The 12,195-nt window shown below is 27.9% G+C and overlaps 1 protein-coding gene across 3 annotated transcripts in view; it reads right to left on the bottom strand.

Moving 5' to 3' along the window:
* Positions 1-858: 858 nt before the first annotated feature.
* Positions 859-12,195, bottom strand: part of LOC145181404 (E3 ubiquitin-protein ligase UBR4-like) — a 50,390-nt gene continuing 39,053 nt past the window's right edge. For all 3 annotated transcript variants that reach the window (XM_090099897.1, XM_090099896.1, XM_090099895.1), the window contains exons 76-99: positions 9,982-10,048; positions 9,717-9,870; positions 9,424-9,639; positions 9,226-9,307; positions 8,863-9,136; positions 8,607-8,672; positions 8,231-8,349; positions 8,049-8,121; positions 7,811-7,914; positions 6,594-6,705; positions 6,312-6,443; positions 6,080-6,169; positions 4,261-4,389; positions 4,018-4,089; positions 3,647-3,708; positions 3,245-3,335; positions 2,901-2,935; positions 2,426-2,620; positions 2,259-2,343; positions 1,960-2,099; positions 1,652-1,742; positions 1,445-1,534; positions 1,263-1,329; positions 859-1,128 (exon numbers count right to left, since the gene is read on the bottom strand). In XM_090099897.1, the coding sequence (XP_089956023.1) occupies positions 1,025-1,128; positions 1,263-1,329; positions 1,445-1,534; positions 1,652-1,742; positions 1,960-2,099; positions 2,259-2,343; positions 2,426-2,620; positions 2,901-2,935; positions 3,245-3,335; positions 3,647-3,708; positions 4,018-4,089; positions 4,261-4,389; positions 6,080-6,169; positions 6,312-6,443; positions 6,594-6,705; positions 7,811-7,914; positions 8,049-8,121; positions 8,231-8,349; positions 8,607-8,672; positions 8,863-9,136; positions 9,226-9,307; positions 9,424-9,639; positions 9,717-9,870; positions 9,982-10,048 (2,650 nt within the window). In that variant the 3' untranslated portion in view covers positions 859-1,024. The remainder of the gene's footprint in view (positions 1,129-1,262; positions 1,330-1,444; positions 1,535-1,651; positions 1,743-1,959; positions 2,100-2,258; positions 2,344-2,425; positions 2,621-2,900; positions 2,936-3,244; positions 3,336-3,646; positions 3,709-4,017; positions 4,090-4,260; positions 4,390-6,079; positions 6,170-6,311; positions 6,444-6,593; positions 6,706-7,810; positions 7,915-8,048; positions 8,122-8,230; positions 8,350-8,606; positions 8,673-8,862; positions 9,137-9,225; positions 9,308-9,423; positions 9,640-9,716; positions 9,871-9,981; positions 10,049-12,195) is intronic.

Here is a 12,195-nt window from a genome sequence, read left to right on the forward strand (position 1 = left end):
AAATCTTTTTGCCTCTATTGTAAACAACTCAATTTTCACAAATTCAGTTTTATATTATAGCAAGCTCTACAATTAAGTGCCATACCAAAATTATTATTGCAATTATAATATTAACATTTTAACTATAACATAGAGTTACCACAAGTGGAAAAATTAACTTAAAGAGAAAAAGTTGAGAGCAAACAAGAAAAAAAAAAAAAAAAAACCCTGTAAATGAAAAATAATTGACCAAAATTATTAAAACAATCTCCAAGAAACAAATACATTTTTAAGTCGACATACAAGTTCTGCAATCTTTCCGTCCGATTTTACGTATCCCCAAACACAGCCATTTAAAAAAATATAAGATCTATAGATATTTATTGAGCAGCAATCTAAAAGTCTGACTTTATTGAACTTAACCCCCAGGCGAAAGTTATCAAAAGAACCGTCTTCCAAACATGATTATCAACTTCTAAAAAGTACTTCCCATTTTCGCTTATGACATTCTTTAAATGTAATTACGAAAAACAAATTTAAGAATTTTTCTTTTCTTTTAAGAACTCGGATACGCCGTGACTTATCTAAAATCTATTTTTTTTAACAATGTTAGGTCTTCGCTCAAGCACAAATGAAAACGGAATTTTAATTACTTAGTGAAACCAGTTCAAGATTATGATGAAAGAGATGAGTAATCACCAGGTTAGTTGTGCTAAGTGTAAACTGTTACTTTAAAAATATCTTCATTTATGACGGTAAAAGAATAACATGATTGATGAAGCTTTTTTTTGTTTTTTGTTTTTTTTTTGAAACCGTATTATGATCCCTGCATCAACTAAATATGCAATACGCTGTACTTACAAAAAAGGATAAGAAATCTCAATACAGGTACATTATTCAGAGTATATAGAAACAGACAAATTTTTAAATTTTACAAGAGGAAAAAAATATTTTCAGCAGTAAAAAACAAAAAAACAAAAAAAAACGCCAGGTTGATTATGCCAACGCTTGCTCTTGTCGATTCTTTAAAATCCAGCCGCCATCATTAACAATAAACAACATTTGTGTTAGTTTCTCCGACTGTCGAAAACTGCTTGAGTAAATCCCGAATAAGTTGATCAGGTGGTGCATCAAGTTCAGATAATATACCTTGAAATTAAAAAATAACCGCAGAACGTTGAAAATCAGCCAAGTAAAAAAAAATCATTACAAAATGGAGAATTAAAATAAAAAAAATCCTTCTCTTTTAAAAATGTTAAACCAGATTAATATTTTAATTTTACCTGCAACATCGCAATATTCAGCGAAAGATTCACACGACAGAACGTCTTCTTCGAAAAACTTAAGAACCTGTAAGTATATAATACATAATTACAGAAGAATAATCAAAATTTATAAAAAAAAAAAAAAAAAAAAAAAAGAAGCTATAAAATACAAAGCGCATTTAATAACAAAGTTAACATACGTTATCGCATTCTTTCAAGATTTGCTCATCATTATTTCGCAAGTATGATGACATAGCCTGTGACCAATCATCGCTTGGTAATATCTTTGACTACAAAAAAAAAAAAAAAAACCCGAAAAAACCTGGGCATATTTCTTTTTTGTCGCATAAATTTTAATGAGCATTTGAAATAATTTTAAATACGCTTTAAAAGTTACTTTCCCTTACCTTACACAAACTATGCAGCTTATCGATTAAGGAAAAAAATGCTAAAATTGGTTTGTAGACTGAAAACGCACTTGGTTCAACACACATTAACCTAAGGAAAAAATAATACATGTTTGAAAATCTATCATATTGCCATCAATATTAATTCCACAACAGTCAATAAGAAATTATAGATCGAAAAAAGAAGAACTTTTATTATCTTCAGAGGAACTATCTGTAACAAGTTCTTTAAGAGAATAAAAAAACACTGAGTAAACAGACGGAATCGAGTAAACAAACTGAAACAAGTTAAGAAAAAAAAAACTCACTTATTTGTTGGTATATTTGATAAATCTCTAACATGAGCAAGCAGCAACAGCCGCTTTAAAAATAAGATTCTCTTATCTTTCCAAGTATCAAGGTTCATGATAAATAGACTAAGAACACTGGCGAACATAGGTCCGTTAAGCTGTAAAGAATTAAAAAGCTGTAAGTCAATTCAAAACTCTTGAGACACTAACAACTGCAACATAAAATTTTATGATAATTTTGTACACAAAACACATTAGGATCGTGCATTTTATACTCAGCAAAAAAAGTCATTTAATTAACAAATTATTGTATCTACCTCGTAACATGAAGCTACCCAGTTATCCAAAGGCGCGTCGAGAAACGAATTTAACCATTGCTCTTCGTTTGCTCGTTGATGAGTTCTGTACATAAAAATACTATCGATATAGTATCGTGCCGATAATTGAATCAATAGATAGAATTACGGACGAATGAAACACTTACGAGTTGACAACGTAGAGGGCTAAATTCACCATGTAGGGTATTAAGTACATATTACTATGCTTTCCACCACCACCCGCATCGTGACTGAACGATTTTTGGTGAGCGAACTTTAACAACATCAAGCGAATATCATGGACATTAGAATGGAAAGTTGGTTCGCGGAGGCCGGTGCACTCTTGGATGTAGTTATTATGCCTTTAAAATATAGAACAAAATTTCTCATGACAAAATCCAAAAAAAACATAAACTAATCTTACTATTCAAAACAGCATCGTATAGAAAATTTTATTCTTCATCGAAAATATAGCAAGTTGCTTAACTTAACATCATAATAACGCAAAAGCTTTAAAAAGAAACCCCAAAACTCTGGTTGAGGTTTATTTCTAAATAATACGGTATCGAAATTAATTTTATTGTTGATTTACAACGTCAAGCAAAAACGAAAAACGATTTCTTAACTTATAAAAACACTCACCTTGCAAGACATGATGCAAATGAAGATTCCGATATCTAAAAAAAAAAAAAAAAAAAAAAGCTCAATTAAACACCAAATAATCAAGCAAAAATTTTTTAATATTTACTTAAATTTATTTCATACTTTTTAAAAAAGTAGAAAAAAAAAAAGGAGAGAGATTTTTTTTAAAACTTTATATTTGGAACCAAACCTTGTGCAACCAAAAAAAAAAAATTAAAAGTTTTTAATATCATTTTAGTACCAAAATCAATTTAGTATCATTTTAGTATCAAAATCAAGCTCAATTATCCATGACGCCAAATAATCATGACAACAAACAACCATGACAACAAAATAATTTATACCTCCGGTCCCCATAAAGGTAAAAGTCCGTTACATTTGGTATTCGCATTTTGCAACGCTGCGCTTTCCCACTCATCGCGAGATCGTGCATGTCTAAGAAAAAAAAATCTTAAGCATTTACAATGAAATCATTTAAAATCATCCTGTGAATGCAACAAACCCGTGAGTACAAATAGCCTGTGAATGCAAATCAAAAACTTTTGTATTAAAACAAATCTTTCAAAAAGTTTGAAAACAACTTTTAAAACTACAATAACGGAAATAAAAAAAGAGTGGGAACCTTTTATGTGCTACTAAAGAAAAACAACTTGAAGACATTTATGCCAGTAACGCCTTATCAATTTTTGTTAAATCTATCAAGAGGATAGTAATAACAATTTTATAAAGAAAAGCCTCCTCCCTACCTTACTGCTTCAATGTGACAGTCGAAATGGATGACATTAAAATGAGAGACTGATGAATAACCCTGTAAAAGAATGTTTTCTGTGGTAACCGCTATAATTAATAACTCTGTTATAAATAGTAAATTAGTTAAATAATTTGTTATATCCAGAATTAATAATAATTACATTATAAAAAAAATATAATTATTATTAATTCTGGATACAGGAAAATTATTTAACTAATAAAAAAATAAAACTAATAATAGCAGTAATAGTAATAAAAAAAAAAAAAAGGAATGAAATAAACTATTTTGTGAAAGTTATTGAAAACCCAACTAATTGCATAACAAAAAAAAAAAAAAAAAAGAAAAAAGAAAAAAAAAACAACTAACATGAGTCTTCTTTGTTTTGCTTTCAAACTCATCTAATATACATCGAGAGGTATAAGTGTAAACACCAAGTACCTAAATAAACATAAACTGTTTGTATAAAATCGTATGTATGGTTTTTTGATTGTATATCGTCAGAAGTAATAGGTAAACACCAGTAAATGAAGGACACAAATGCAAAAGTTTTTGAAATCTGTAGTTTTTCCTATGTAACTTTCAACTGTAAAAGTAACTTAAAGGCTCAACCTTATTCGGATAAAACTTATATCCTTCTCTGCAGATTGAGCAAACAACTCTTTGATCTTGTTCTTCAAGAAGCTGTGCGATTTCCTTAGAAGATGGAGACATAGTCTTGATTTGGCCACTTCCAGTAACCTAATGTATAAAAATACTGATTTAAAAAAAATATTTTTTTAAATATTACAGAATGTTAACAGAAATAAAAAGCCTTTTGAGAATCAATACAAGGAAAACAGGTTGTAAAAAATAGTATCAAACCTTAATGTCACAACCTTAAAATATGTTGAGATTGATGGCCATTACTGTAGTAGCCATTAGGATAAAGGTCCCAAAATCTGTTTACACCATCCACAGAAGAGAACATTGTTAAAAGTTTTAATTTAAGTAACAACAAATTTATTATAAGTTACCAAAATTACTGTAAAGAAAACATGTTTCTTTTATACATGCCATCTACTTTTAAAACAAATGAAAGTAGAGGAAATGAAGACAACATACAAGGAAAGAAGCCCACCACCTCAAACATCTAAACAAATTTATTCAAACATTTGTGCTCACTGGGAACAAGAAAAGGAATGACAAATTAAATGAATTAATATTGAAATAAAATGAGGAAATGTCTAATTTTTTAAAATGTAAACATCCTCTTGTACTATTGAATCAAATCAATCTAAGTGCTGAGTAAGTCTTGTAAAATTGTCATTCTTCTTTATTGGAAAGAATTCAAAGTGATTTATAAGTATCCAATAAATTGTGTGCAATCCTGTTCTAGTGTAAGAAAAAAAGAAAAAAAAAAGCACCTGCTTCTTAAATTGTGTTACTAATCAACTGTAAATCTGAGTTGCTATAAGAGAACCAGCATGTGATTGTCTGATTTTCAAATTAAAGTAAAATTCAAAAGAAAGTCTTGAGTATAAAATTTATCAATTGCAAACAATTTTTTAGGGTCTCTGTGAACGAGTGTTTAACAACTGTAATTTGAGAGGCAAAGGAGGTTTCTTAAAAGTAAGTCTTTAGAACATGCCTCATATTCACTGTTATCAATACCTCTTCTTAACAACGCTAGAGATTCCAAGGTGTAACATTAGAAAATCTTTAAGAAAATTACAATTCCTAGATTTGCATATAAATCTTTTCAATTGCCTGTTTTGTGATTTCAAGTTTTCAAACATTATTTCTGGAAATACTATTCTATTACACATTTATGCAGATGGTGTGAGGTTGCATCAAAAGATTTTGTTGAATATGGAATACTAAGAACCTTTGGATCAATTAAATGCAATTTTAAAGAATTAGAAGCTGAAGGAACAAACCTTAAAAAAAGAAGTGCTTTAAAAATGCAGTTCAATTTTTTTATTCTAAGGAAATCTTACATATACAAACAGGTTGTTTATAAACAAGTTTTTAAAGATCAGGAAATATTTTTGCTTACAACAGAAAATAAAAGAATCTACTATAACATATTTTATTTGCAATTTTACTGAAAAATTTCTGTATTTCTTTCTGTAATTGGTGTAATAAGATTTTAGATCTTACATTCCAATCACCAGTACACGCATGGCTATCAATCCCATTAAAAATTTTATCTGGGTCACAATATTAAACTAAAATACTATTTTCTACAACCACAAAAATGAAATGTAAGAAATGTTTTTTTTAAAATAATGCTCACACAGTAAGAGCAATAAATATATTGTGCATTTTAAATATAAAATATGTAAAAGTAATAACAATAATAACAATGACAATGATAATGACAATAACAATGTTAACATAAATAATAATAAATGATAATTATTTCTTTATAAATTCAGAAAATTCTTACAGTCATGCCAAGAGAGTCAAGTTGTTTTTGCCTCATAGCCATGGCTAATGCTTTCTTTTCATCTCGTGTTTTACGTCTGACCTCAGCAACCTAAACAACATACAGAATGCCAATTAAATTATTTTAAATAATTGCAAACTTAGCCTAACACATAAAAGAGTGACTGACAAAAGAATACTTAAAATTAAAACATCAGAATAGTGTCGAGACAATTTAAAAAATAAACTGATACCTTGATTTTTCCTTCAGGAAAAAGACGCAGAGCTTCCATTAGATTTTCAGCTAAAGAACCTACCATTTCTTCTGATGAAATCTGCTCTAAGTGATGGATCAAAGCAACATTTTCATTTGTAGATATTAACAGCTAAATATAAGTCAAACTTTGCTTTCAGTATGAACAAATTTTACTTTAAGTTTAGTACAAAAGAATAAGAAACAATCTGATAGTTTAATATTTTTAGTTTACCTTTTTAATGATAAAAATAATAAAAAATATAGAAAACTAAAAAATTACTTGAGTACTTTGGTGATTGCGAAGAAGACCAGTTAACAAACGTAAAATATATGGGAGTGAAGGCTTTGCTATAAACTCCTTCCATTTGGCACTATCCAATATGCCTGATGCCCTAAAATTGGTTTTGAATAAAATTAAAAAATGCAACCAAATCATTGATGTTTCATAAAAATATACACTTCTAGAAAACATTAAACATAAATTTAAAATATTCTAGTTTTAAAGGTAATTATAATGATTCAGCATGGAAAATAAAAAAACAAAGAGGTCTGGTCACTTTAACAAGATGCTACCAAGAATAGCAATCAGTTATTTTTGGAAGGTCAAATAAAAAACTCTTTTGCAGTGTTAATTTTTACCTTTCTAATATAAATGTACTTTGTAAATAAAAAGGACTTTATTCCATAAATATAACTAACTTATATTACTTAAGCAATCTTAAAAAAAAACAACAAACAAACAAAAAAAACTTTACACCTTTTTAAAAGGAAAGCTCTCAAAGAAAATAACTTATGTTTTAATAGGGAGATATGCAACCATTAGTTAGTTTTGAAATGAAATAACTCTTGCACTTAATTTTTGATTAAATTTAAACAAAAATTTAAACATTTTTAATTACTATATACTATTATATTTATCAGATTTTATTATCATATTGACTCATTTAATTTTACCTGGTGACTTAAGAAATATGTTGAGTTTAGAAAAGGCTGATTCTAGAAAAACTCTTCATAAAATTTTGTCAAAAAGAGATGAGTAATATTGCAGAAAGATAAATGTGTCAATAAACCAAGCTAAACTAGCATTTCACAAACTATAAAAGATGCTTTTTCAATATTTGAATATTACAAATAATGTTTATTTTTATGTAACTTCAAAATACACCTTGGCTATTTTTAATATGTTATTCTCAAACTCTGATTTTGTTTAAACCAGTCAACCTGGACTGTCTGTTTTTTTCCACTTTGATAATTATTAAATCATTAGAAGAAAATGAGCAGAATTGAGAAGAAAATTTGAGAAAGAAGAAAAATTAAGCAGAATTAGAAGAAAATGAGCAGAAAATTGAGAAGATAAAAATATGTTATAAATAAAAATTTGTAGAAAGTTTTAAACGAGAAAAAAATCAACAGAATAAAATTATTTGAATTAATTGTGAAACAATCTTATTTAATATAGTAAGATTTTTGAATTGTCACTAATATTTATTCGCTTACCTAAATGATTGCGGAGGAGTATGAGACTGTAGATAGCTAAGTGCTTTTGACACTATACCTTCTCTAACCATCATATCTTTTAATTTTAAACCAGTATCACTTTTCTGAAAGGTTAATAACAATAAAAACAAATAAAGTTTAAAACAAATTATTAAATAAAACTACAGAAATTTCCTCAGCAATTATACATAAACAGTCAAGTTGCAAAACAAAGCTTAAAAAAATTAAATAAACCTACAGAAATTCCCTCAGCAATCATGCATAAACAGTCAAGTTGCAAAATACTGTCAGCTGACTTTTCATTGTCAAATCTAAACAAGAAAACATTTTTACTAACTATGAAGATTTAAAGTACAACTTTTTTGTTTATGCTACAATAACAAACCATAAATTTAAAATAAATTAAGAAAAAAACCTTACTTATCAAAATCTAGGTATGGAAGGAAATGTTCAATTAGAGAAAGCATGGATTCTTCGCTGCCAAAAGTTAAAAATGGTGTCAATTTCATCATTGCTTGTAAAACATTAGCATTAGATCGCTGTAAAATAATAGAAAATTAAATTAATCATACTTTATACAAATATTTTACAATTAGTTCAAATGTTAACTAATTTGTTAACATATTACTAACATTTAACTAATTTTTTTACATTTTAACTAATTTTTTTTTATTTCAAACTAATGTTTACATTTTAACTAATTTGTTTTTATTTCAAACAAATAATATAAAACAAAATAATATCAAATAAAAAGCAAGTTAAAGATATTTGAAAGACTTCGACAAAACCAACTCACCACATAGGGACTTGTAATGTAATTTAATAAAAGTTCTAACTGAGATTCTTCATCAGGCAAATCAATCTAAAAACAAAGAATATTTAGAGAACTAAATGTGAATTATAAACAACAATAATGAAAATAGCAAAATAAAAAACCTAGAGCATAACTTTGATAGAACTATTTGTAATGTAAACATATTACCAAATTTTATTACATTTTTGGCACATGATTATACACTGTTGATACCCAATTATTGTGTGAATCTATTTACCTGTTGAAGATCACCCTGGATTGTTGCTTCATGTAATACTACTTCCATTATCTTAAGTACACGCTCTGCAAGCATTGCCCCACCACTTTTGCTGCCATAGTCTCTCTCAAGCCTCAGTGCATGGTTCAAGGTAGATAACAAAATCTTCATTCCACATAAAGAAGGTTGAATAAGGTATTGTCGGTTCACTTTGACTTTAATGCAGTATTCAAGTAACTTTAAAATAATTGCAACCAAATGTTGTGCTCGTGAAAGATCACGAACATAAGATAACCTTGCAAAAAAAATTATGCAAGTGTCAGCAATTTTGAAAAATTTGCACTGCAAGGTAACAAAATTTTATCTTTTATAAAAACAAGAAACCTTTTTAAAACAACTTCTAAACCATTGATTTCAACCATTATGGCAGCACGTTGGTATTGTGACTCCTCATCAACATCATTTGCTTAAAAAAGTTTAAGAAAGTTTATTAAAATAAAAAATTAAAAGAGATACTGTAATGCAAAAAAAAAAAAAAACTAACCCCAAAAAAAAACTAACTAAGAATGTTGGTGTGCTTACCTTTCTCTTTAGAGAGATTTTCAATAATGTCTTCTGTAGCATCACCTAGAAGACCTCTCATTCTGTAAACAATTCTCATTGGATCTTTATGATCTTCTTTAGAACACCATACTTTTTTGTACACTTGTAAAACAGGTAGGTCTAAACTAATAATTTTGTTGTTAACAAGAAGCTCCATGCCTGTATCATCTTCTAGTAAAGCTACCAACTCACATTCTAAAACAAAAAGTATTAAAATAAATTATGCCATAAAAATATTTAAAATTGAAAAATTGAATCAAATGTTAACTGACCAGTACAAATCATGTTTTTTATGTCTCTCATTAGTGGCCCAAGTCCTGGCTGATTTGAACTATAAGGGTTTCCATGCATACGCCCTTGTAAGAAATCTTCCTGCTGTGGATCTTTTTCAAGAGTCATAAAAAATTCTGCACTCTCAACTTCAGCCTAGAATTAAAAATTTCAGCACATAAAGAACAAATGATAATTTCAATACAAAAAATTGAAAAACAAAATTTTTTTAATATAAACTAAAGCATTTTTAGATCAATTACTCACCTTGTAAATAGTGTTGCACAGTTGTTCAAAGATAAATATTGGCGTACGAATATCATTTATTGGACAGCTAAACAATAAAATTAAATAAGTACTATTGGTTGTCAAAAGATCAGGACTTAAATTAAATATTCACAAAAAACTTTTTGAAGTGAAAAAATTTTTTATTTTGTCCTCTTTCTCATACCACAGTAGTAGATATGGAAGGACTAAATAAAAAATCAATTAAGACTAAAGAATTATAAAATTTTTTTCATAAACAAATTTTAACTTGTCTGCATGCTTACACTTTATGTCTCAGCTTTAATTGAGACATAACTTGTTTTAAAACCAAATCAATATAAATTTAGTATCATAATATGTTTACTTTAATTACTTACATCTTAAACCATTCTCTAACCTTCCTTTAAAACTTACTTATCCAAAGACTTTTCACAGTGTTAAGAATCATTCTATTTTTAAAGCACTTTTATCTTATAAACTAAAACAGCAGAAATATCTGCAAAGTAATGTTACATATTATCTATGATATCTGTAACTTAATTTTTATCATTTTGAATAGATAGTTAACTTGTTATGCCATTATTATTAAATCACCAATCAGTCTCTACATACAAACTGAAGTGGTATTAGGCAATTCTTATCAAACTTCAAAAAATGTTTTGTTCTTCAACCTTTTGATGATGCAAAAGAAACAATATTGATAGTTTTTTTGGCTTGGAATTGATTCTTTTCTTTTCTGCATACTTGTGTAACCTAGTTTTAAAACAACAGACATTTGATTCAAATGATTTGTAAACACTGGGACTAAGATTAAACTATTATCAATATTTGGATATTTGTAATGTGTCTTCCAGATAAACTAACCAAGTAAAATATTATCAATATTTGGATATTTTTATTGTGTCTTCAAGATAAACTAACCTAGTTCATTCTACTGATCAATTTTGGCCTAACTTATCTGACTTAACATGCAGTTTCCAGTTTTGCATTGCTAGATGAAGTAATAAGGAGAAACTCAACTGTTTAAAGAACTCTCCAAATCTATTGGTTCTCTACATGACAAAACTAAGCTAGTGTTGAACACATTTAACCAAATATCCATATAAAAAATGCTATACTATATTAACTTGCGCTTTAGATTTATCTTTAAAACTTGTTCCATAATTCCTTCATGTTAACATCCATTTATAGGAGTGTTTTAAAGTGGCTAGAAAGACAGGTGTTTGCATTGTTTTGATATCAACTTAGTATTCGCCAAACATTAATTTCAACTATTGCATTAAATAGGATGAGCAGTGTGTGCCTTAGTAAATTTTTATTAATTTTCAAAGAAAATCCCATTAAATATCTATAAATAAAGATTTTATTGAACTGCACCAAATTGTCCTTTGGTAGGCCAACAGTTTTTTTGTGAAGGATGTTTTTCATGCTTTCTTATTCTGCAGTCAAACTTTTTTTTTTTCTTTATTCAGTCCTCATAACTTTCCTTTAAATTTAGAACATCACATTTTAGCTTAATTACTTTACTTTCATTTACTGTTTTCACAAAACTGCAGTTAAATTGCTTTTCTCAATTTAAAACCATGCTTTTCTAGAGATTTTATAAACTCTTGCAGAATGAAATTCAAGTTTTTTAAATCACAAAGAAACTTCATTTAAAAGAAATTGTTTTTATAACAAACTTAAAGAAAACTTTCAATTTAATTTAAAAGAAAATCTTTGTGAAGCTTTTTTTTTCAAACTTTTGCCTCCATAAAGCTTTTAAAACTACACTTTGTTTGCAATTCAAATAGATAGCAAAATATTGCTATCAACTTAATTGTAAACAAACAAAAAAATTCTCTATGAGGTAAAGTCAAGATTCTATTGTTAGCAACCAGCTTACTTTTTTTAGTTGTGGATGAAAATAATGTAATAAAAAAGGGCAATGAGAAAAGAGTACTTTTCATATTGCAGCACTAAAGCTCTTTGATAAAAGGCAGGATTCAAATCACTATGGCAAACACAGGCCATAGTAGGTAAAAAATGACTGACTGTAGGTATAAATTGACTTGACTGTTTATGTATGATTGCTGAGGGAATTTCTGTAGGTTTATTTATAGAGCTCAAACTCTTTGATGTCACTTTGACTCACTCTTTGATGAAGGTGGGATTTAAATCACTATGGAAAATACAGGCTTAAAAATATCAAACTTTATGGCCCAAATTCTTTAT

This window comes from Hydra viridissima, unplaced genomic scaffold, assembly GCF_058129835.1.
Source record: "Hydra viridissima isolate aposymbiotic clone 2 unplaced genomic scaffold, HvirCarnegie_v1 scaffold_10, whole genome shotgun sequence".
Lineage (NCBI taxonomy): Eukaryota > Metazoa > Cnidaria > Hydrozoa > Anthoathecata > Hydridae > Hydra > Hydra viridissima.